The sequence below is a fragment of the Gymnoscopelus braueri genome, assembly GCF_963280865.1.
Source record: "Gymnoscopelus braueri genome assembly, chromosome: 12".
NCBI classification, from domain to species: Eukaryota; Metazoa; Chordata; class Actinopteri; order Myctophiformes; family Myctophidae; genus Gymnoscopelus; species Gymnoscopelus braueri.
Genome location: NC_137614.1, coordinates 8,324,358 through 8,350,092, shown reverse-complemented (window position 1 = coordinate 8,350,092; position 25,735 = coordinate 8,324,358). Strand labels below are relative to the sequence as shown.

The window sequence follows — 25,735 nt, the reverse complement described above, 5'->3', positions numbered from 1 at the left end:
GGGGAAGAAAAATAGCTGTAATGTTACTGTTGAGTGTGTCACATCAGTCATACTTCAATTCAATAGAATTCAAAGACACATTCATGCAATTAGGTCTAATTATTTTATGCTGATTTTTCATCTCACTGATTTGCTGTTACTACAACAGAATGAGCAATGAGAACTACAGTATAATGGAAAAAAGGCTACTGTATTTGCCCTAGTTTTCAGTACTCAAACCCAGGTAGGACACAACACAAGAACAATTTGAATATACATACAAACATCTGAAAACGAACCTGACACACAATCTATAGACCAGCATCTAAATACAGTCAGCATGGGCATAAATAGTGTCTGAGGATCGTTAAGAAGATCAGGCACAGGTGAACTTAACCCATGAATCATCTCAGAGGAACCAATAAGGCTGGGGAGAAGGGAGTGGCAGAAAAGTGACCGTGACACTAGTAGGTATTTGGCTACACATTTCAAGAATAAAGTCAGAAAGTGTTTGATACACCATTTTAGCCATTATGGAAGACTACCAGTCTGCCCACCCACCCTTCATATTTCCCTGCACCCTCCCAAGTCCTGCTGACTACTACAGTATTTCCAACCAGCTGGACATTGTATAGAACATCCATTTCTGAGTGTCTCTCACTCAGAGTAACAGAGCTATGTTTAACATTAGACATTGCCTGGACATTAGGCTACACAAAATAATGGATAACATTCTTTGGCTACTGATTTCAGGACTAAATCTCAAATTCCTCTTGAGTGTATTCTGCATTTTATTGGCCTTTCATACTTAGTCAGGTGTGTTATCCTACAGGAGTTTCTCTTCCTGCAGTGTGTGTTCAGTGTGCTTATAGTGCACACCGTTCATTCTATGATGGCGCGATTGTCCACATGGTGATGTTGACATGGTTTGAAGCCTGATGGTCTGTTAACAGATAGAAGCATTTTATTGTTAATAATACTGAATAAAGTTTAGCACCTTGTATTGATTTTACACAAAGAATAGCCACATAAGTTTAATACCTTCCCTTGTGTTTCCAAACACACACATTTTATGTACCAAATAACTGATTAGAGAGAGAAAACAAGACAGGTACAATACATACAGTACTCTCTCTCTCTCTCTCTCTCTCTCTCTCTCTCTCTCTCTCTCTCTCTCTCTCTCTCTCTCTCTCTCTCTCTTAGCCATTTTTATAATAAAGATATCTCTGCACCACAGTTCTCATGCTCCCTGGAGGAGCCTAACATTTGAATGACCTGATGACCTTTCATCATCACCAAAACGTTTTCTGTGGCTTGTTAATTATGATATTTTATTTTATTTGACTTTAAAGCTTGTGCCATTGACAATACAGTATACTGTATGTTACACACATAAACGCACTTACACATGCACACACAAACACGTGCGCGCGCACGCACGCACGCACGCACGCACGCACGCACGCACGCACGCACGCACGCACGCACGCACGCACGCACGCACGCACGCACGCACGCACACACACACACACACACACACACACACACACACACACACACACACACACACACACACACACACACACACACACACACACACACACACACACACACACACAGACTTAGTTCTGAAAAAAAATATCAATAGTATTATCGCAACATTTGGCCTGGTTTAGTATAAGGAGAAACATGGTTTCCATTTGCCAATGGCAGGACTCTTACGGTGCGTTTTAACAGCGGGCGATCAGGATAGTATTTTCCGGAAGTGCATTATATGTCTATGAGAGCCGGCAACTACTGGCGATAGGGCGAAGTGGGCGGGGGGGGCGATGTCCGCTGTTAAAACGTACTGTCAGTCTTTATGGCGTTATGGCTTTAAGCAACTAGATAGAAATGACTATGTCTGATGGCCACAGAAGCTGTTTTTGCTATCAGCCCCAGAGGCCAAACTGATTCTGGTCAAATGACCTCTACTGTGTGTTTACAACAGTATTTACATTTTGTAGAACCTATTAAGTCTTCTAAATGCACCTTAGTCAATTTATTATAAACCGGAAGAGATGATCATGAGACAACAGCTCATTCACTTCTGTTTTTTTCCCCGCATTACTTCCTTTCCTTTACTTTCCTGTGACTTTTAAGAGCAAGCTCGATGTTGTGTAAAAACATCACATGCACCTTTTATTACAGTAAATACTCAACACAAATACATGACGATATCTATAAGCAATCCCACTATTCTGTGTTAATGTCTGTCTAATGTCAGTCTGGACAGCTAATCAGAATACTGTCAGTTGCTCTTATTTCTGCTCTAAAATAAGTCCATCATGGACTTGGTCCATGTTAAATGTACTGCATATAGGGCCACATTGCATATACTGTCGCCTTTCTATGTCACAAAAAAGTAGCAAAAATAGACGATCTACATGCTCAAAACGCGCCACGTTTTGAGCTTGCAGATCTGCTATTTTTGCTATTTTTGAATTGGAATCCTGTAAGTTTTTGGCATTTTTTTTATTGGAAATACATGTTTATTTAATTTCAAATGCATTTAGCTATACTATATTTTAATACTAGTCATTAAGCTACTATTATAGACTGAAGTAATTAAAGCCGGTCATGTTTGCAATTGTAACAGCTTAAATCAATAATATATCAGTATTCTGATATTAACCTGTGGGCCGCATTAAGTGAAGGCGGGGGCCGCATGTTGCAGGCTGACAAGAGAATAGCAGATCATAGATATAGCGACCACAAGGAACTTTCCACTTAGGCTTAATACCTAGAAGAGGCTTATTGCACAGGAAAGTGGTCTGCTGGTACATCACACCTTTTTTTCACTGCTTTTCTTCTCACACGTACATCTCAACACACCTTTTCATACCACACAAGTCATACCTACAGCAAATGAAGCTTTGACAATCAACAATTCAACACAAATAGAAGAAATGCAGAACAATGTGTCATTTTATTGATACTTTTTGATAATAATATACAAATACAGTAAATATAGTTAATTAAAGATAATATGGATTAGAATAGTATCGACTACAATAAGTATAATATATTTCTGTTCATGAAGCCTCTCGAAAAAGCTATTTTAGATGCAAATGGGATTATTATAAAAGTGGCAGCATTATGAAACCATTGAAATTTAGCAAGCTAAATAAGAGAAGGGAGTGGCAGAGGCAAAGACACTTAGGCATTTGGCCACACATTTCAAGAATAAAGTCATTAAGTGTTTGATACACCATTTTATCTAATATGGAAGAGAAATTCTACTTAGTCAGGTGTGTTATCCTACAGTAGTTTCTCTTCCTGCAGTGTGCGTTCAGTGCGCTTATAGTGCACACCGTTCATACTATGATGGAGTGATTGTCTGCATGGTGCTGTTGACATGGTTAGAAGCCTGAAGCCTGATGGTCTTATGATTGAAGAATTTTGTTGTTAATAATACTGTATGAAGTTTAGCACCTTGTATTGATTTTACACAAAGATTAGCTAAGTAAGTTTGAGCGCTTTTCCAAGTGCTCAAAGCGCTTTACAATGGTTCATAATCATTCATTCATACGGGGGGGGGGGGGGGGGGGGGCATTGGGAGGTGGAGCGGCAAACAGTCGAAGCCAGCGTCCCCACTTTTCCCACATTCACAAACCAATGGTGGCAAGCTAGCGCCGACCGAATTATTGGAGGCAATGTAGGGTTCAGTGTCTTGCCCAAGGACACTTCGACATGTGGACAGGAGGAGCCGGGATTCGAACCGCCGACCCATGGATGATTGAACGACCTGCTCTACCTCCTGAGCCACAGCCGCCCCACACAATAAGCACATTACATTACCATTAACAAAATAACCATGAATGACAGGACCAGCTCTGCACCACTCACAGTTCTCATGTTGCCTGGAGGATGAATGACCTCTTGACCTTCCATCATCACCAAAAAGTTTTCTGTGTTAAAGGCTTTCTGTGGCTTGTTAATTATATTTCATTTTATTTTACTTTTAAGCTTGTGCTGTTGTCAATACAGTATAGACACACACGAACGCACGCATGCACACACACACGCGCGCGCACACATATACACAGACACACTTAATTCTGAAACAAATCATCAATAGTGTGATCCCAGGGCTTTAACAATTACACTATACGTCAGGTGAGAGTTTGGCCTGGTTTAGTGTAAGGAGAAACACGGTTTCCATTTGCCAATGGCAGAACTTTTAACTTGTCTTGTTATGGCTCTAAGCAACTAGGAAGAAATGACTATGTATGTATGATGGCCACAGAAGTAGTTTTTTTTTTTTTTTTTCAAATGACCTCTACTGTGTGTACAACAGTATTTATATTTTGTAGAACCCATTAAGTCTTCTAAATGCACCTTAGTCAATTTATTATAAACCAGAAGAAGACATGATCATGAGACACCAGCTCATCATTTCTGTGATATAACATTTTGTAATCCTCCAATTCCTTTTTGACGTACTGTAGTCCTATACTTTGCAGCCTCTCAATCTGCAGATGTTGCACATTATGATCAGGGATTGAAACACATTACTTCCTTTTCTTTACTTTCCTGTAACTTTTAAGAGTGTCTAAAACATCACACCACCTTTTATTACAGCTTTATCTGCTCTGGACAGCTAATGAGAATATTGTCAGTTGCTCTTATTTTAGCGCTAAAATAAGTCCATCATGGCCTTGGTCCATGTTAAATGTACTCTACAGTATACCACATGATCAAAATGCTGGCTGCAGGCTGACAAGAGAATAGCAGATCAGAGATATAGCGACCACAAGGAACTTTCCACTCTGGCTTAATACCTAGAAGAGGCTTATTGCACAGGAAAGTGGTCTGCTGGTACATCACACCTTTTTTCACAGCTTTTCTTCTCACGCGTACATCTCAACACACTTTTTTTAAAGTCATACCTACAGCAGATGAAGCTTTGACAATCAACAATTCAACACAAATAGAAGAAATGCAGAACAATGTGTCATTTAATTGATACTTTTTGATAATAATATACAAATAAAGTGAATTAAAGATATGAATTAGAATAGTATCGAAAACAATAAGTATAATATATTTCTGTTCATGAAGCCTCTCGAAAAAGCTATTTTGGATGCAAATGAGATTATTATAAAAGTGGCATTATAAAGTATTATGAAACCATGGAAATTTAGCAAGCTAAACAAGAGAAAAATCATATCTATATTTTTTTCTTTCCTGAAGTTGACATGATGTCGCGTGCAGATTTATTTTCTGGTCATAGTTAAGGTGAGGAGGGCTATTTTATTTTTCTTATAAATATTTTAATTAAAGGAGAATAAAAGACGTAACAATTAACAGTAAACAAAACAGTTATCGGTCGTTTTTTTTTTAATAAAACAAAATATATGCACACAATAAAGCATAAACACAACAATGAAAATATATAACATTGAAAATACAACACAAAGAAAACAAGGAAAACTAAAAATATCAGACAATCAGAAAAACACTTAACATTGACCCCCCCCCCCCCTTAAATAATCACCCACCCCTGCACACCGTGGTCACATTTCAAAAAGACAAATCTATTATTTGGTTTCCACCGTTTCCAAGCAATAGAATATACACATCAGATACATACATTAGAAGACACATGTCGGCACATAGATATCAGTATAATTTACCCATTCTCATCTTGATTCTAAATTAACAAAATTGCAACGTCATCACTTCTGCAACGAGCAAGAAGTGATGTACAGTAAAAGTGATTATGTAAGATTGTTTTCAAGTTACACTTAAATTCTCATCTGGCATACCAAATATTGTAATTTAAGTACATCAATTTCAAGAACCTCAGAGTGTATCTTAAAAATATTTTACCAGTATGTAATAGATTACCAAAATGAATGTGTCAAAATTTCTGGGGGAAAAGTAACCTCTCTCACAACCTCCATCCTCGCCCGGATAAATGTCCACCATTCTAGCTTCACTGAAATGAGCTCTATGCATCACCTTAAATTGAATGAGCCCCAAGCGAGCACATGATGAAGATGCCAATAATTCAACATATTAAGGAGGGATAGGCTATAGTATAGGGCGATAGGACCCACGACTTTTAGGATCTTTGTCCTTCTTGAGGAGCTAGGAGAGAAATGGCAGCTTGTGTGAGGGTTGGGGCAAGGAACCATTTTTAATGACTCATTAAATACTTCCAATTGCATTGGTGCGAAAACCTTGTATTGAATTCATTATAAACCTCAGCTGGATAACCATTCGGGCCTTGGATTTTATCATCCCCGATGGCCCATGCAGTAATCTCTTCCTGTGTAAGAGCTTGATCCAACAATGCACTGTCTTCCGATTTGAATGTAGGCATCTCTAAATTATTTAGGAAATATACCATATCTGCAGCATTTGGAGGATTATTTTCTGACCACGTAGATGATGGTTAAGATGAGGAGGAAGCAGAGCACAACTCCAGTTCTGCTGATGGAGAGAAACAGCAGGATTCTCATCTGGTTAGGACAGTCATCTTCCACAGCGTTGACCGCAGCACAGTAGTAAGTACCAGCATTATGGACGGTACAGTTCAGAGTCACAGAGTCTCCTGGATGGACCGACTTCTTTGGTGGCTGCTGGACAATCGCTTGGATGCTGGACGTGGAACCATTAACAAGGAGCATGATTGATTCATTGAACTGAATATCAAATTTCAGCATCATCCCACAGTAATATATTGCAGAGTCTGTCAATTGCACATTCGAGACCGAGACATTGAGATGATATATTCCTTTTCCTGAGACCACGGAGAACCGAGGATCGTTCTTAATTGTATCTGACAAAATCATTTTATTTTGTAACGCGTTCCATAAGACTAACATCTCAGGTTTATCTCCAAGACGTTGTTTGAACCAGTAAAAGTGATTCATGATGTCGCTTTTGTCCAAGCAGGTCAAAGTCACGTTGTCTCCAACATTAGCCATTATGAAACTCTTCTGCTGTTCTAGGGTAGAAAGCCGAGCAAAAGGAACTGCAAACAGAAATACAAAAAATACATATAAATACATATTATTTAAAGAACGAATGTTTGTTATGGTTATATGTAAAATAATTGTGATATTTTACCTTCTTCCGACAGAAGTAAACAAATTAGATGCAGGATGATCTTCGAGGCTGCCATCATCGTCAAGTTTGTCTCTTGAGTGGAAAGAGTATATGGATGTAGACAACATTTTAAGAGGCGTGGCTTTGTGTGATTGGTCAAACTGATTGATGATGTCATGAGAGATTGACAGCAAATCTATTAGTAACTCGGGCTATACATTGGAACATGGTAGGCTCAAGTGTGCATTATGTTGATGGTTGACACATCAGTAGTTTATATTATTACAGTGTAAGGATATACTGTGTGTGTGTGTGTGTGTGTGTGTGTGTGTGTGTGTGTGTGTGTGTGTGTGTGTGTGTGTGTGTGTGTGTGTGTGTGTGTGTTTTTGATTGATTGAATACTTAACAGTGTGCAAAAAAAGGCACGGTGAAGCATACAAAAGAATGCTAAAAGGATAACCCAAATAAGCCGAGATTGAAATCTCGAGATTGAAATCTCGTCTAGCGAGACTTGGGGATTATTATTTTTTTGGTTGCATAGTGTTCTGTTACTATGAACGTCAGATCTCACAAAAGAAAAAGAAAAAAAAGCTATCCGCGCACGTTTTAAGCTGTGGCGGACCCAGGATGGAGTTATGAAATGTTTCTACTGTACCATTCATCCTAAGATATCATAACATCATAGAAAAGGTAAGAAGACCTTAGTCCAAAATTCTCCTTTAAGGCTAGTTTCCATTAAGGTATTCAATTCATCGAGACATTTAGAGACAAACAATTCAGTAATGCAAAAACATATATGAGTAGTAATAAGAAAGAAAGATATGTACAGTTAGGGGTGTGTGTGTGTGTGTGTGTGTGTGTGTGTGTGTGTGTGTGTGTGTGTGTGTGTGTGTGTGTGTGTGTGTGTGTGTGTGTGTGTGAGATACATGTGCCTCCTCTGAGCATGCCAGGCCGGTTCTGGAGAAATCCAAACGCTCATCCAATCATCTTAACACTGAACTGTGCACGGATGCAAACACTTTCCCTTAGTGGCCTTGAACACAACATTGTCCAGTTTATTGACTTTTTTATTCAGCATGTAGAGACCTTTTATTTTATGCGGTTCTTCTTTTGTAGGTCTTTAATTTGCCTTACTGTGTTTTACCATATTTTTGTGTTTATTATTTGTTTTATCCGTCGAGCCCTTTCATAGATTTGAACTGGTATTTTTCTTTCCTTATCTTTGGTTTCTATTGTGTTCATGTTTTCAGTCTAGTTTTAGTGCTGTCTTGACGTGGAAGTTAGTCACCTGTGGTGAGGTCTCTTCACTGGTTGTTGTGGTTTAAAGAGCAACATCTTTACTCTATATGCGGTGCTTCCTGTTGTTGCTGTGAATGCATGAGTGTTGGTGTTTGCACCCCAGAACACGCAGTCTAGTCTGCCTCTTTTCTCTTGGCCTCATACCACTTCCACATTGGTTTCCCTGACTATACCAAAGTAGCATTGATGTTCTTATGGTAACTCATATGTCAAAAGAAATGCTAACTTTAAATGACTTAAAATTAATACATTGTGTTAAAATGTTATGGTTAAAGATTTTTTTAACCCACATACCCAGTCCCTCCCACACCTACTTTCAGTCTTTCTGCACTTCAAAATAATATTCTGATAACGTAAAAGTACATTTCAGTCTTCCTTCAGTTAACACACCTGTGTAGCCTGAAAACATAGTCTAATTGTGGTGGTAGTCTGGGTTTATTTACATAAGATATTTCCTTGGGTGAAATTCCTAAGGCCTCTGTCACATAAGGATGCTTTCTTAGCATTGTTTTCATATCTTGACTTAAACTGTTGGTTGACAAAGGTTCATGTCTCTTACTCCGACCGGGCACTTTGTACCTCTGGTTAATAGCATCTGCTAAATACAATTGTCATTGTAATTACATAACTATGCAGCAGAGCAAATTTGACTTTTTATCAACAGAGAAGGCTTGTCTTCATTGTAACCACAGTGCGTGCACGTGTGTGCCCTTGTGATTGTGGAACGGAAAATGAAGACAGCCAGTGGAGGGGGGTTTGAGCAATGAGTTTTGCCACATCAGTCAAGTTTTAAGAATACTTGATATACATGTAGAGTAGACTATATATATTTATGTTGCTTAGAGAAGATGACCCTTGGGGAAACAGTCAGAGGTAGTCCAGTAATTTCAATAAAAGATTCGGCCACGGCCTGTAACTCACAACGAAAAGAGATGCATTCGTAGTGAAACAGGATTCGTGGATTAAGTGCAGGCTGCAGCTAGAGCTGGTCATCTGAAATTGAGGCTAAATAACAGGACTACTTTCCTCAATTGGATGTTTGGATGCCTGACCATTTGAATGATGATCTTTCCTCTAGCTCCACCTTCAGACCAAAATATCAACTTTGCACATATCTTATGTCATACTGGCAGAATGTACTATACGGATTCCTCTTGTTTTGTGTTAAGAACTTTCTGTAGCTTGTTAATTATCACAACCTTCTTAACATGATGGCCCACTTAATTTTTTTTATTATTTTTTTGAGTACAAAATTATAATTACCGGTATATATATATAAATATATATTTAGGCCGTTATTTTAAGAAGGTGACTTTATGCTACTTTACTTTATTTCAATTTAAAGGTTTTACTGTCGTTGATAACATATGTTACTTCTTCAGTGAACATTTGTATTTATAGACCTCATTACCTAAGTGCTCTAAATGCACCTTAGTCAATTTATTATCAACCACAGGTGTCTGTGAATCTGAACAGCAAAGCAGAATAGTGGCAGTTGCTCTAAAATAAGCTCTAAATAATGTTAAATGTACAGCATATTATCTTCAGTACATAACCAAAATGCTGGCTGCAGGCTGGCAAGAATATAGCAATAATGAGGCACCGTTCAAAGACATAGCGACAACAGGGAACTTGCGACTGTGCCTTCATACCAAGAATAGGTTTGACACAGGAAAGGTGGTCTGCTGGGAGCCCAAACTCATATTGTTCTTCTCACCCTCACACACACACACACACACACAAAAGTCATACCTAAAGGAAATTAATTCTTGAAATTCATGAATAGAGGAAATGCTGAATAATGTGCCATTTGATTCAAACTTGTGATAACAGCAAAACGAATAAGAATATATTAGTATCTACTAACTAAGTGTAATTATTATAGTTCAAAAAGCCTGTTTAAAAAATTGATATTATAGAGGCATAATAAAATATTATGAAACAATTGAAATGAAGTAAGGGGAAAAGATACAACATGTTGACATGATGTCAGTGTAGATCTATTTTCTGGTCATGTAGATCAGTGGTTCTGAACCTTTTCAGGCCGTCAAATAATATTTGAGCTGGGGACCCCCACACTGACAAGCACTTAATATAAATAGTGAAAATAGCAGATGCAGCCATTTTCAAAACGTTTGCCTCCTTATATTATTTGACAATTTGGCCAATGTTTGACCAGTTTTTTTTAATCGTTTGTTGATTACTTTTGATGCAATAGTCTTTTTCTTTGCTTTTTATTGTAAGGTATTAAAAAGGTTTGACACTAATTGTCACTTCACTGCCATCTGGGAACCCCCAAAAAATCATGTTGGTTTCAATGTTTTTAGCATTGTATTTGTATTAAACAGAACTTAATAGAGTATTCAATCTATCAACCTCCACCTCAAATGTTTCAAATGGGCCTCAGAACAAAATTATTCCATTCTATACTGTTTATACTATGACATTTCCTGTTTACAACATTTATCATTCATGTACAATAAATTGACCAATATTAGAGTTTTATCAGGAAGAACAAAAAAAAATCTTTATTTTCAATCAAACTTTACTCCATACTTGCTCGAGTTGTACCCTGATCATTGGCAGTAGATAACAACTTTAATCTTCTATACAGATAAACAAATTATTCTATTTTCCAAAATGGTCTTCCACTTTGAAGGCACATACACAATTCTCTCAACCTTTGTTTTCCAGAGAGATCAAAGCAGAAATCAGCGTGTTTAGCCATCATTTCAGTGCTAAATACAAAAAACAAAAATAAAGCAAGTTTCTATGGATGGATAAACAAAAAACATTTAAGTACGAATATCCTAATTAAACACAATAGTATTAGAAAAGTAATTTGTAATAAGAAGACAGGTTTGGATGCATTCAGTGGCAAAGGACCCCCCAGTTTGATATGCATTAGGCCACGGGACCCCCATTTGACACCATTTCTCATCTCCCGGACGCCAATATACACTGCAAAATCCTCAGTGTTTAACTCAGAGAGAGTACAAATAGAACCAAATGGACCCGTAACTACAGACCCCTAAGTGACCAGATTTGGACCCCTTGGTGGTCCCGGGGACCCGACGTTAAGACCCAGTGCCACAGCGGGCAATTAATGTCTGAGCATTTCTTTCATATAGACAGCATTCATACGATAGGCCGCCATCCAGCTGTGAGCTGCACTGTAGTAGCTGTGATAATCCTGGTGGTGAGAGGTCGGCATGGACGCATAGCAGTCCTCCCAGGCTCTGTAGTACGCTCTCCAGTAGCTTTCATTACCCCACTCTTCCTCTTCCTCCTGCTGAAGCTCCTCCTCTTCCCCTTGCTGAAGCTCTTCTTCCACCGCTGCGTTCACTTCCTCCCTTCCCCTCCGTCGTCGAGTCCCTCTCTTCTCCAACGTCTTCCTCTCTTTCCCAGTCGCTCTGCTCGCGTCCCTCCACGATTCAGCTGGAGCGGTCTGTGGCGGAGCCGTCGCGTTGGTCCGTTCGCTCGGGGGAAAGCGAGGTGAACGGTCGCCGCTCTCGGGCTGGGTGTAAGCCCTCCCCTCCGAGGCGGGGTCTATCTGATGACGGACGTCAGGCACGGAACAACGTTTAAGGTCTTTGGTTCTCGTAGAAGCTGCCTGTGGTTTGCCTACGCCGGTGGATCTCGTTTTTGTCTGTGGTGGAGCGACTGCTCCGCGTCCAACAACGTCTTTCTTCTGATAAACACTCGCGGACGCCTCGTCTCCCTGCCCGCTCTCTTCCATGTCAGAATAAGAGCTCGAAGAACTAGAGGCTGGGCCGGGAGTTGACAGATCGGAGGTGGTCTTCTGTACAGGGGAGAGTTTGGCGCGCGTCGGGGGGCGCTTGATGTTGTGTGCGCTCACTCGTGTGAGCGGCCGCTCGCCGTCGTCGTAGAGCATGTGCGTCTCGTGCTGCTCATCGAGGCCGTTTCCCTCTCCTTGACCTCCGAACTGTCTGATGACCTCCACCGACCTCCCCGGACCCTCGGTAATGAAACTCTGGAAGTCCAGCTCTGCCTCCTCGAAGGTGACGAACCTTGACCTCTGAGTCTTGAAGGAGCTGAGCGGAGGGATTTTGGGCAGCGCCTCCTGCAGCTCCTGACGAGTGGGCGGGGCGGCAGGGGGCGTGTCCTCGGCGGGAGGTGCTCTTCGAGGTTTGACCTCGCACTTCACGGCTGGCTTGTGTGTGAGATGGCTCTGTGCCGGCTGGCTGGAACCACGGTCCTCAGGGCAGGGCTGTCACCATCAAGACATTGTAGTTGACAATTAATTGTCACGCGAATAATTGCGATTAATGATTTTAATTGCGTTTTTGGCACTGAATATTCGAACATATCAATAAAAATGACATCTTGTTAGCCTTTTAGGCTTTGTAAAGAAGGATTGTACAGGGCAGATATCACATAACTTGAATATACACACAATGATTGACGATGATCAGTACCAAAAATGCACAAATTAAATAATTTTTAACTCATTCACTGCCACTGACGTAAAAAACGTAATTTGTCCCGTTTACCAATCCTGCCACTGACGTAAAAAACGTAATTTTAATTTTTTTTTTTAGTTTTTTTTTCAAATTTGACCCAAAGACCAAGGAGATATGATTGTTTAAAGATCTACACTCCCATCCACTTCCTTGTTAACTTAAAACTTAAAAATTCTGTATCTCGGCTCCTGAGTACTTTTTTTTTTCAATGAAAAATCTCTGGCAGTGGGCAAACGCAGCCAGCAATAATTGTGGCAGTGAATGAGTTAATAATAATAATAATAATAATAATCTGATCTTCAAGCTCACAACGCATCGCGATGCATTGTGTGTTCATTGTTTTTGTAATGTAAAGTGTCCTTGGGTTTATGAAAGGCGCTATATAAATTCAAGCTATTATTATTAATATTATTATTATGATGTAATGGTTGTGACAGGCCTACCTCAGGGTAAGCGTTGACGGCTCTCTGGTCCCTGACGGGGGCCGTAGGGGCCAGGACCTCAGCCTTGGCCCGTCTCCTCTTCTCCGTCTTGGGGAACAGCTTGTGTGAGGAGGCCCCTGGAGTGGAGGCCTCCACTGTGACACCCCAGTCACACGTCTCCTCCATCAGGCCAGGCTCTATGGGGGCTGAGAGGACACGGGGAGGAAGGAGCAGTGGTTCTGTTGAAACTCAACCGTCTAAATGTACATGAGCAATAGATTCACAGTGGTAATATTAACCCATTAAGACCTGAGGCCGATTCTACAAATGCCTTTTAAATCAGTAGTTCTCACAGTTTCAAAAGATTTTTCAAAAATGTAAAAGAATAGCAGATGTACAAGCTTGCAGCGTGGCACGAAGTGACGCGCTGTGAGCTTGTATATCTGCTGGGGGGGGGGAAGTTGAAGCGCTATATTCTGAATAGAAACCATTCATATATACAGTGTTTGTTCAGTAACATGGGTCTCCCCGTCTCTCTTTTCACTTCTCTCTCCCGATTGGATAAAATTGGTATCCTAACCCAAACATACCGTTTCTGTTTACTAAATGGCTGGAGAGACAGATAGACTCCTGTTACTGAATATAACAGAGGTCTAAGGCAATGATTACTTTAAGAATATATAGCCATTTAACACTTATTTGCGCAAAAACAATATATACTGCACCTTTAAATTTAACTACGGATTTGGCTGGGGGGACTCCATTAGATCCCCACTTTGAAAACGACTGCAGTCCAACACATCAACATTAAAGGAGCAAACAGACAGCATAATGACAGTTCTGCAGACAGAGACTCACATGGGAGCAGTGACAGACGCAGGCTGCACTTCTGAGCAATGGCCATCATCTGGTTCTCCTCCTCGCCGTGGCAACAGTAGGTCACTGCCAGCCCCTGAGTACCTGTCAACAAAGAGAAACAACAGTAGGTCACTGCCAGCCCCTGAGTACCTGTCAACAAAGAGAAACAACAGTAGGTCACTGCCAGCCCCTGAGTACCTGTCAACAAAGAGAAACAACAGTAGGTCACTGCCAGCCCCTGAGTACCTGTCAACAAAGAGAAACAACAGTAGGTCACTGCCAGCCCCTGAGTACCTGTCAACAAAGAGAAACAACAGTAGGTCACTGCCAGCCCCTGAGTACCTGTCAACAAAGAGAAACCACACTTCATTTTAGAGAACCTACTCATGACAGACAGTTGATGGAGGGGACATGCATTATGTGGCCTGGGACAGAACGTGCACGCACATGCACTTTCTGTGACACATTATTTTGGAAATGGAAATACTACGTATTACTACGGCTGACAGGAAATGGGGGGAGAGATGGGGGGCGACACGCAGCAAAGGCCGTGGGGATCGGGAGTCGAACCCGTGACACGCTGTCAGCCTGGATTACCAGCCTAGGTGCCCCGACGGTTACGCCAACCATCCGGGCCTGGAAATACTATATTAATCCCTGAGGGGAAATTAAACACTGCTCTCAGCAGCAATGCATACAAGCATATAAACTGCTATGTGCGCATACTGTGCATGTAGCTTTATGCACAATATAATCTGTTTTAAATTGACCCAATGGTGTTTCAGTGTCGAATTAAATTTGTTTAATTAAAGTTGTATTTGCTCTGTTGAGTTGAATTGCATGAATTCACCCAATGTCTAACCTTAGCCCAAGTAGGCTACTGTAGCCTCCTTGTATGCCTTTGTGGGGGTTTTGATTCTTGGCTATTTTGACGGTCAAACTGCTACAAACTATTTTTATTTTGATGAGGGCAACATGGAAGATGCTTCAGATCATTATGATAACAACCATAATCATATGCAGATGATTGGGTGTATCTTGACCTTGACTAGTTGGGACAAACCTGGAGCCACTCAAGAGGCTACAAGGGCTGGATTAAACAGTTATATAACCTATATAAGTGCTCCTTGATTGCACCAAAACTCCTGATTTAGAACAAAATAATAGGCAGGCTACACTGCCTCTCTTACATCAGTGAAGACGCCCAGTTTGACACGCATTAACACATTGAATGCCAATCGCGTAGATCTACGCGAACCTATTTAAAGCCGCAGCGTGCCAGTCGCATAGATCTACGCGAACCGCAGTAGAACTGCAGTCCCTGGACCCAGTGTTGAATTACAGTATCTAACATAATGACATAGGACTGAATTCGGGGACCCCCAGGGGTCCGTGAGGGGGCTTCTGGGGGGGTAGTATGTAACTCAGTAAGTATGAGAGCTTACAAATGCAACCAAATGGACCCATAAAAGGGTCCATTTGGTTGCATTTGTACACTCTCAGAATTATGGGGGTCCGTGGCCTTAATACATATTGAATGGTTCTAGAACCATCAAACGGCATGTGGGACTGAATCAGAATGCCTTCATCGCACAAATACAACAAAAACTGTTGACTGACCGAAGCGGCCGGCGCGTCCGATGCGGTGCATGTAGGTCTCCCAGTCCTTTGGCACGTCCAGGTTAATGACCAGGTTGACCTTCTCTGCATCGATGCCCCTGGAGGTCTGGGAGAGAAACACACAACACACAATGAACAAGAGAACGGCAGAGATCAAAGCGTGGCAGTTGAAGCACTGGAGTGAAGGGGGCTGAATCTGATGTAAGGTATGTGGTTTAGTGCAGCGTTTCACAAAACACAGGGACCAAAATTCAGGCCAAGTTTATGGGTCGTGAATAAATGTCCTTTTTTTTATACCTTTCCTATACACAATTCCTTTAAGAAAATCTATTTTCTTCCCCACATTTTTTTCAAATATTTTAAACAATATTAAAAAAGAAAAAGCTCAGAAATGTCAAAATAGCCGATCTACAAACTCACAATGCGTCGTATCACGCCACGTTGTGAGCTTGTAGATCGGCTATTTTCTTTCTTTTAGGCTATCGTCTTTCTTTTTTAAACAGATGTATTTTTGTACATTTGGGTCCTGGGACACGCATTTTTTTTATTTCAATGGAGAGAATTTAACAACTGCAAGGAGGACACTGCTCAGTTACGTTTTTGGCAAAGATAATATGATGGAATAATAATAATAATACTAATAATATTCTAATCTAGACAAAATGAGTGACTGCTTTAATAAAAACAAAAATAATGCACCGATCCCAGTGTGGAGTGTGTCACCAGGTCAGATGAGATGAGCACTCAGCACTGGTACTGTTTTAGTTTTATACTATAGTTTGTCGATTACTTTTGATGCAGTAAAGGCTTTTTTTCTTTTCTTCCTTATTTGGAGGTGTTAAAAAAAGGTCTTAAAAGTCCTTATATTGTCCCTTCACTGTCATCTGAAGACCCCACCCAAAATCATGTGGGGACCCCCCTGGGGGTCCTGAAACCACAGGTTGAGAACCACTGGTCTAAACAGAAATCTAAACAGAGAGACTGAGCTAAAAGCGAGGGAGAGAAAACATGGGTCATTAGGTTTAAATTAAAAGCTGCTAGATGTGTGCACAACCCAGGAAGTGAGATCCCAATGCAGCTAATGTAATAGGCCAACGGGACCCTCTCTGCCCTGCCTATAGACCAGATGTGAGGGGGAGGAAGAAAAAGACCCCAGTGAGACTCTCTTCCTCTCTGTCCCTGGGTGTGTGTGTGTGTGTGTGTGTGTTTTTTCGTCGACTAAAACTATGACGAAAAATGTTCGTCGACTACCTTTTTTCACTGACAAAAACTAAATAAAAACTAAATAAAACTAAGCTACTATGACTAAAACTAAGACTAAATATAGTAACAATTTCGTCAACAAATAAAAACTAGACTAAAATGTTAGTGAGGGACGAGTGGAGAAGAGATCCAGTAGAACTAGAAGACAAGTCATTTTATGTTTGGGGCTCGGGTGTTGCGCTCTGAAAATAGCAGATCTACAAGCTCACAACGTGTCGCAGCGCAACGCGTTGTGAGCTTGTAGATTGGCTATTTTCAGCATGCAACCAAGTGTAAAATCAGCCATTAGGACGCCATCAAGGCACCGCCAACATACATTTTAGTCGACTAAATCAACTGTAGATTTATTTACTATAATCTTATGATATTTAGTTAACTAAAACTAGACTAACAGTAAAGTAAAACATTTCAGATGACTAAAACTAAATTGAATTTTATTCAAAAGACTATGACTAAAACTAAATAAAAATGTGCTGTCAAAATCAACACTGGTGTGTGTGAGTGTGAGTGTGTGTGTCTCTCTCACCAGGTCAGTGGAGATGAGCACTCTACACTGGTACTGTTTCAGTTTGGACATGGCCTCCAGTCTCTGGTCCTGACTCAGGCCTCCTGTATAGAGAATCAATGTAAACATAATTCACATATCAGATCGTTGCTGTCAGGCAGAGAAACCTTGCATCTCCAAATTTCATATGTGTTTCATAAATGAATGCCCTACGTCATCATACAAGAGTGTCGTGCAAAGTAGTGAAAATAGCCGATATACAAGCTCACAACGATGCGACACCTGGTGAGCTTGAAGATCTTATTTGACTAGAGGGTTGACCCTCTAGTCACCAAATGCACAAAGTAAGCAACAACACAATCATGGCATACAGTACATATACACAGGCACACGCACCTGAAATACAGACAGCAGGTAGGCCTTTGGAGGACAGGATGTCCGCCAGGTGCTGAGCCCTGTAACACATCATTTTTATTCAAGATATGAACTAAATAAATCTTTTTAGCAAACACAGCTGACATACCTCCACTCTGACTATACGGATAAATTCTTTATTCACATTACCGGAAATGTTTCATTTGCCTCCTATTCAGTCTGCCATTACTTCAGTTGTGTTTCAATGTAGCGTAGAAAACAGTGTTGTAATCGACACGTTGCCAGATGGTGGTAAATGGTGGGGAAATAATGTTTCCTATATATTATGTATACGCTAAATCACAAGTAATTTGTACACCGTATATTCCCATTCCTAGTATAAAAGAAAACAATGTCTCGGTTTATAATAAGACAATACGTTTATTCTGTTAGGTATGAGATTAAATCAACAGTGTCACCTTGAGTGTAAATTGGAGAAGACGAGGGCCTGGTTGAATGGTACTTTACTGAACAGCTCCAGCAAATGCATCACCTTCTCTTCGAATACTTTGTGAGGCAGTCCATGAGACTGCACCAGCTTGTAATACTGCTTCAAACCTACAGAGGGGCGCACACAGACACAGAAACTAATAAAATCTTCATTCACATTGTAAAGCAGTGGTTCTCAAACATTTCCATGTCAAGGACCCCCAAAGTGATGTATTAGACCGCGGATCCCCATCTGAAAAGATGTTGTGCCAGGGACACCCATAAGAGAAGATTTGTGTTAAAAAACTTCAAAGTAATACATTTTGTTTAGAAAATAGCCAATCTACAAGCTCACAACGGTTCGGATCGGTTATTCTTTTAAATAGCCAAAGTATAACATGGGGCTAAAATGCTTAAACTGATTTTGATGCTATATTAACACATTTTTGATGGCGACCCCCTGGAACAGTCTCAAGGACTCCTGGGGGTCCCAAGACGCTACTTTGAGGACCACTGCTGTAAAGGCAAGTAAAGGTATTTATATTATAAAGATACATATATAAAATTAAAAATTCATTTTATTTGTATTATATAAACGTACGTCTGACCGTGGAATGGCCGTTACCTTTGAGTCCCGGGTCACTGGGGTTGAGTCTGACAAAGGTAGGTTCTCTCATGTACCGAGCCAGGTGCTGAGCAAGGGATTCTGGGTAGGTGGCGGAGAGTGCCAGCATCTGTTTGTTCGCTGGCAGCGAAGAGAAGATCCAACTGGAGAGAAAGGGTGCATTAGTGTGTGTGCGTGCCTGTGTTTGTGTACATAATTATGTCCAACATAGGGTACCAGTTACATTGCAGGACACATGGGAGGGAGGAGTTATTTAATATTTAAGTAAGCCTTGCCTATCTCAATCTCCTGTTTCCTTAGCGTGAGGCAGCTTGATGTACAAGTAGCTCTACACCCCCAACTAAAAAATGTTATTCCAAAATTGGAACAGAAAATGCTATATACATTGCTACATCTAAAATGACAGATACTTTCCCGGACTGAAAGGTATGCCAACGAATAGGCTTTATAGAAGAGGGTGCAAGGCATTAAAGGAACCTCTTCTTTTTTAACCATGAGCTTTGAATTGCGGGATATTGTTCTGTTCATGCATGGGTTAAAGTTACATTTTTGCAGCCTAGGAGATCAGATCACCCTGGTCCAAGATGGTTTCTGAATGCAGGTGAAAGCATGAATGCTTCTCTTCTCCAAATACATATAATTTTGGGGGTGCTTGACATGAAAATGATTGAGCACCACTGATATAGAAACATACGTTTTTTCAGAAAACTGTTGGGATTTAGAAGACGTGTAGAATCGGCTTCAGGTCTTAATGGGTTAAATGAACATAAATTATGCTAAAAAGTGTACGTCATACTTGATCTGTTCCTGGAAACTGCCCTCTTCCAATAGTTTATCTGCTTCATCCAAGACAAACAGTCTGATGCTGGCTGTGGACAACATCCCCAACTCAATCAGCTGCTTGATACGCCCTGAAGACAAAACCAGTACAAACACCAAAGCTATGAATCAGTAACATGTTTTAACAGAGAAGTCAATGTGAATGTTGCTAGGGCTGACACGATCATGAAATTTTGATTAATTGTCATACAAATGATTGTGATTAATGATTTAATTATGTTTTGGGAGTTAGACATTGGAAACTAAATAAAAACTACATTTATTTTTGCGTTTTAGGATCTGTAAACAAATATTGCACAGGGCAGATATCACAAATAACATAAATATAGACAGAAATGACTGAAAATGATCAGAATAAATAATGCACTATGAACAAAACAGGCCATATATTCAATAAATTCATACTTTCAATTTCTTTTCAGATAAATGTATACAGATGAATGGAAACAATTCTGACAGTATCAATCATTTAGATTGTCTCAAATAATCTAGATCGGGCGACTACGTAATAATTGTGACAGGTCTAAATGTTGCAGCCATGTCCAAAACACTGACCTGGAGATCCCACAGCTACGTGACACTTCTTCAGGTGTATCTTGTCCTGACTCACAGCTGTCCCCCCTATGAAGACGTGGCACTGCAGACCCTCCATGCAGCTCCCTATGGCCATCACCACCGCATGGATCTGTACGGCTATTTCACGAGTAGGAGCCAGCACTAGAACCTACAGGTTGAACAAACGAGAGCACATGGATTTTGTTGAGATTTATTGGTGTTATGTTTTGCAATTATGTGCAAGAGCAATGCGAGAACAATCACTTTTTGTGGGGCTTTTATGCCTTTATTTGACAGGACAGTAGGCTGACAGGAAATGAGGAGAGAGGTGGGGGGGGGGGTGACACACAGCAAAGGTCGTCGGGATCGGGAGTCAAACACGCGACATGCTGTCGAGCTGGATTACCAGTATGTGGTATGCGCCTGGACCGCTAGGCCAGGCGCATACCACATACAGGCCCCGAGAACAATTACTTTACTGTTCATCTAAAAATGTTCTCTGCCAGGGACTCCCCCCATAAGAGAATATTTGTGTAAAATAAATTAAATCTGATTTATTCATAAATACACTTTTAAAAAATAGCAGATGTACAAGCTTTCAGTGCAGCATGGAGTGACGCGCTGAGAGCTTGTATATCTGTTATTTTTTAAAATTCGGAACGTTTTACATCCAGAAGTTACGTAATCTAAAAAACAAAATCACCCCATCCGCTACAATGTTATCAGATTTATAAAAATACTTTTATCTCAGATTTCTTTTCACAGATTGCATTTTTGGTGAAAACAAGCTATATTCAACTGCCGATAACTACAGAACGGACGATTGTGGGTTTTTTTCCAATGGAAAGACGAGTCTCTCTTCTAACTGACATTGTTTAAAAAATAATTTCTGTGGATCGTCAAAAGACTCAAAATAAGGTAAAACCGCTGGCAGTGGCGGATTAAATAATTAATTAATACCTGGCAATGAATGTGTTAAGACAAGAGTCATATTTAATGCATATCTTCACACCGTTCTGTAGACCTCACCTGGGTTGTGGCGTTCTCCAGAACCAGAGAGTCCAGTGCGATGGTGGAGAACACGCATGTCTTCCCCGTGCCAGACTTGGCTTGTACTATCAAATCTATAACAACAAATTAATCAAGTTAAAATGTCTCTCTCTCTCTCTCTCTCTCTTTCTCTCTCTCTCACACACACACACACACACACACACACAACACAAACTCACCATAAATAGGCAACTTAGAGGCTATCCAACCTCTAACAGAATCTGATTGTATTAAAGGACGATGACCTCACCAATATTGCACCTGCGGGGACTGCTTTGTATCATGGCTTTGTTTTTGTCGTTTTATTCCACCGTTTGTTGACATGTTATTATGAGATACTTTCTGTCAATAAGTGTTGCTTTTGGGGAGCACTCGTTTTAAATCACTCAACGTCCTGCTGATATGTGCAATTTTCCAAACAGGTGGTTTAAAACGAGCATTCCCCCCAAAAACAATACTTCCACCAAAATCAAGGCTGCACTTTTTAATTTATTTTTTAAACAAAGTATTTCTTGACAGAGACAAAGAGGATAACCCCCCTTTACTCCAGTGGTTCTCAAAGTGGGGTCCGTGGACCCACAGGGGTCCTTGAGGGGGTTCCCCAAGCAAAATTTGTCAATATATAGCATCAAAATCTGTTTAATAACCACTGTAACCCTATTATTCGAAAATAGCAGATCTACGGCTCACAACGTGCAGCGTTGTGATGCGTTGAGAGCTTGTAGATCTGATATTTTCAAAAAATCTTGGGAGATTTTTTTTTCTTTTTTAACATTTTTCTCAGATCGGGTTCTGCAGCAAAAAAAAACAAACAAACATTAATTTGGGGGTCCTTGACATGAAAAAGTTTGAGAACCACTGGTTTCATACAATCAGATAGGAATGTTGTGTTTCATGAATGGGGCTGTCGTCGTCTGAGAGTCAAAGGAGGCTAGAGACCAGTGGTGGAAAGTAACGAAGTACATTTACTCAAGTACTGTACTTAAGTACAATTTTGAGGTATTTTTTTACTTGACTGGAGTATTTCCAGTTTTCTGTACTTTTACTCCATTAAATCACAGAGGAAAATATTATACTTTTACTCCACTACAATTATATGAAAACGTTTACTTCGTAGATTTAGATTATTACAAAACATGCATTAACCACTTCAGCCGTATACATTTTGGCCATTTGAAAATATCCGATCTATCTACAGGCTCACAATGCGTCATGATGCGACGCATTGTGAGCTTGTAGATCTGCTATTTTCAATTTGAAAACTTGAAATGGGACATTCTGCATAATGAGTACTTTCTACTTTTGGTACTTTAATAGCCCTGATACATGACTATCATTTATTATAGGACAGCCATGGATGAACTTCAACATAGTGTTTGCACTTTCTCCCTTTTTGGTCGCGTCTGTACATCTACATAAACGTTCAGATTTAAAATATAAAGTGCTGACCTAATGGCCACGGATGTTACAATTATATACGGAACCTCAGAAGTACCCGTATTTTCCGTATTGTTCAATAAAAAGCATTTTAATCCGATCGGTGGCCATTTTCTTCAATTACTTTCACCTACGCAACCCTATGGGTTGGGAGGTGTATTGCACTCTGATACATTAATAACTATGAGACAATGGGCGCCGATCGGATTAAAACGCTTTTTATTGGCCAAAACGGAACATACGGGTACTTCTGAGAGCCCGTACATAATTGTAACATCCGTGACCATGGGGTAAGCACTTTATATTTGAAATCTGAACGTTTATGTAGATGTACGGGTCAAAAAGGGAGAAAGCGCAAACACCAGGTTGAAGTTGGACCGTCGTGTGAGCCATGGCTAAGGCGGCTAGTAGTGATGAGCGGGTCGACCCGTAACCCGCGGGACCCGCGGGTCAACCCGCGGCGCGGGTGGGTCGAGTCAGGATTTCAGAGGCAATTATGCGGGCTGAGGGTGAGCGGGTCAGCCGCTCTCCACGAAAAAAAAAAAAAAAAACCCTATTTTGACCAACATGCTTATTTATTCAGCCCATGACAATGTTGTGCTACTGTAGACATTTAAAGGGACTTTGGGTACTTAAAAGAGCGCTATATAATATACATATATATTCCCACCGCGGGTCGCGGGGCGGGTTGAGCCATAGATTTATATATGGGTTCGCGGGGCGGGTTGAGGCGGGTCGCGTTCCGTCGCGGGTTGGGGCGGGGCGGGTCATGAAAAAACCCGACCCGCACATCACTAGCGGCTAGATAGTGGTTCTCAAAGTGGGGGTCCAGCCGTCCAGGGACTCTCGGGGTGGGGTGCCTTTAGGCTAGGGGGTTCTAAATGGAACCTTAACTCTGACAGTATACAAAAGGAACCAAATGGACCCGTTACGGGTCAATTTGGTTCCATTTGTTTACTGTCAGAGTTAAGGGGGGTCCTCCTTGAAATGTTTAAGTTTTAGAGCCACTGGGCTAGCTAGAGACTCACCGAGTCCACAGCGGCCCAGCGGGATGGCTTTGAGCTGGATGGGAGAGGGCTTGGTGAAGCCTGCCTTGGACAGCCCCTCCAGGACGGGCTGGGACAGCAGCAGGGACGTGAAGTCGATGCCGCCGTCCGACAGCAACACGTCGTCGGTCCGGCTTCGCGTTTCAATATCGTGAGCGGCGGCTGTCCTGATGGAGGCGGCCATGTTGGATTGCGACTGACTGCTGCAGCAGCGCGCGAGTGACATCACGGCCGCTGTGTACTTGCTCGTGACCAATCAAAAAGCCGGCGCTCTGAGCAGCGTTGCCAGATATTGCGAGAGAAATAAGCAACTAGGTCTAGGAAGACAAGCCCAAAAGAAGGAACATGCGACGCCTGTGAGCTTGTAGATCTGCTATTTTCAAAAAGATATTGGGAAAAGGGTGAACATTTTTTTGATATATACCTTTTTAAAAAAGAAAACGTTTTCAGATGGGGGTCCGTGTGTGTGGACAAATACATATCAATTTGGGGGTCCTTGACATGTAAATGTTTGAGAACCACCGGTTTAAACAACATTACACAGCAAGCCCAAGTAAGCATCTACACACATTAGAAACAACAAGACCCCAAAAACCCGCAACTAGCAATAAGTCCAATATTGACAAGCAACTTCAGAGACAAAGAAGCCCAAAGTCGCTTATAATACACAGACATGGCAACACTGACTCTGAGTCAACGAGTTTGATGTTGAGGTTGGCACTGATATAAAAAATAAAATCCAAACTTCTCTTTACCGCCATCTAACCGCCATTCAGAATACAGCTTCACAACATGTTCTATCACCACGATGCGTTATTAATTGTAAACTCAGGTTGTGGATTGGCGATTTTTGAGTAGCTGAAGTAGCTTAAAATTAGGGTTAAAATGGTTAAATTGTCCTCAGGATTACTACAGAGGGGGTATAGCCAAATCTGTGTTATAGGGGAACTTCTTTTATTTATTTTTTACATTAACCAAATGAACCCTAGCATCCCTAATCTGAGGGGAACATTACATTTCCCCAAAAAAATTGCAGATCTACAAGTTCACAACGCATCGCAGCTCAACTTGGAGGGGGAAAAAAGAGCAGACCAAGTAAGCCTATAGACGGGTTTCCTGTTTGTAAACATGAGGATGCGCGCGCAGCTTCGGGATGAGCCTGTAGAGGGCGCTATTACCCGCAGCATCTCTGGTCAAATCTACATTTATAAAATAAATGGTCTTCACCGGGTTTAATCCAGTCTATGGTTTAATCAAATTCGATTAAATTATGCAGTTTGTAATATCTTGTTTACTCAATAAAAATGATATGTCGGAAGTTGGATCTGTTTGTCTTTTATTTGTATATAATAGCAGCATTATGCCTATAATTTAAATGCTCAAGACGTCATTGAATGATATACCATCCTAATTTTGCAATCCTCACGTTATTTGATCATGCTCCTGGTCATATCAGGGGCTTTCAAATCAGTGGTGTAAAGTAACTAAGTAAGTACATTTACTTAAGTACTGTACTTAAGTGCAATTGAGGTATTTGTACTTTACTTTACTATTTCCAATTTCCAATACTTTTACTTCTACTCCACTACATCTTGGATCTAAATATTGTACTTTTACTCCACTACAATTATATGAAAACGTTAGTTACTAGTTACTATCTATGTTGTACTTTTGTACTGTTTAAATACCGGACTTTTACTTTCATTGCAGAATTGGTACTTTTACTTACAGTAAGTAAAAAATTTGAGTACTTTTTCCACCACTGTTCAAAATAAACATGTTTATGACAAGAATACTTTACGACCTGCTGC

At 40.7% G+C, this 25,735-nt stretch overlaps 1 protein-coding gene across 1 annotated transcript; it reads right to left on the bottom strand.

The window, feature by feature from the left end:
• Window positions 1-10,914: 10,914 nt before the first annotated feature.
• Window positions 10,915-24,109, bottom strand: ddx20 (DEAD (Asp-Glu-Ala-Asp) box polypeptide 20). Its single transcript, XM_080445366.1, has 12 exons — window positions 23,907-24,109; window positions 21,421-21,515; window positions 20,392-20,560; window positions 19,793-19,907; window positions 18,997-19,139; window positions 18,362-18,500; window positions 17,925-17,983; window positions 17,550-17,632; window positions 15,761-15,866; window positions 14,141-14,242; window positions 13,304-13,488; window positions 10,915-12,607 (listed from the first exon to the last, which is right to left on the bottom strand). The coding sequence occupies exons 1-12, from the start codon at window positions 24,106-24,108 to the stop codon at window positions 11,480-11,482; spliced, it is 2,526 nt and encodes an 841-aa protein (XP_080301492.1). The 5' UTR covers window position 24,109; the 3' UTR covers window positions 10,915-11,479.
• Window positions 24,110-25,735: the final 1,626 nt, after the last annotated feature.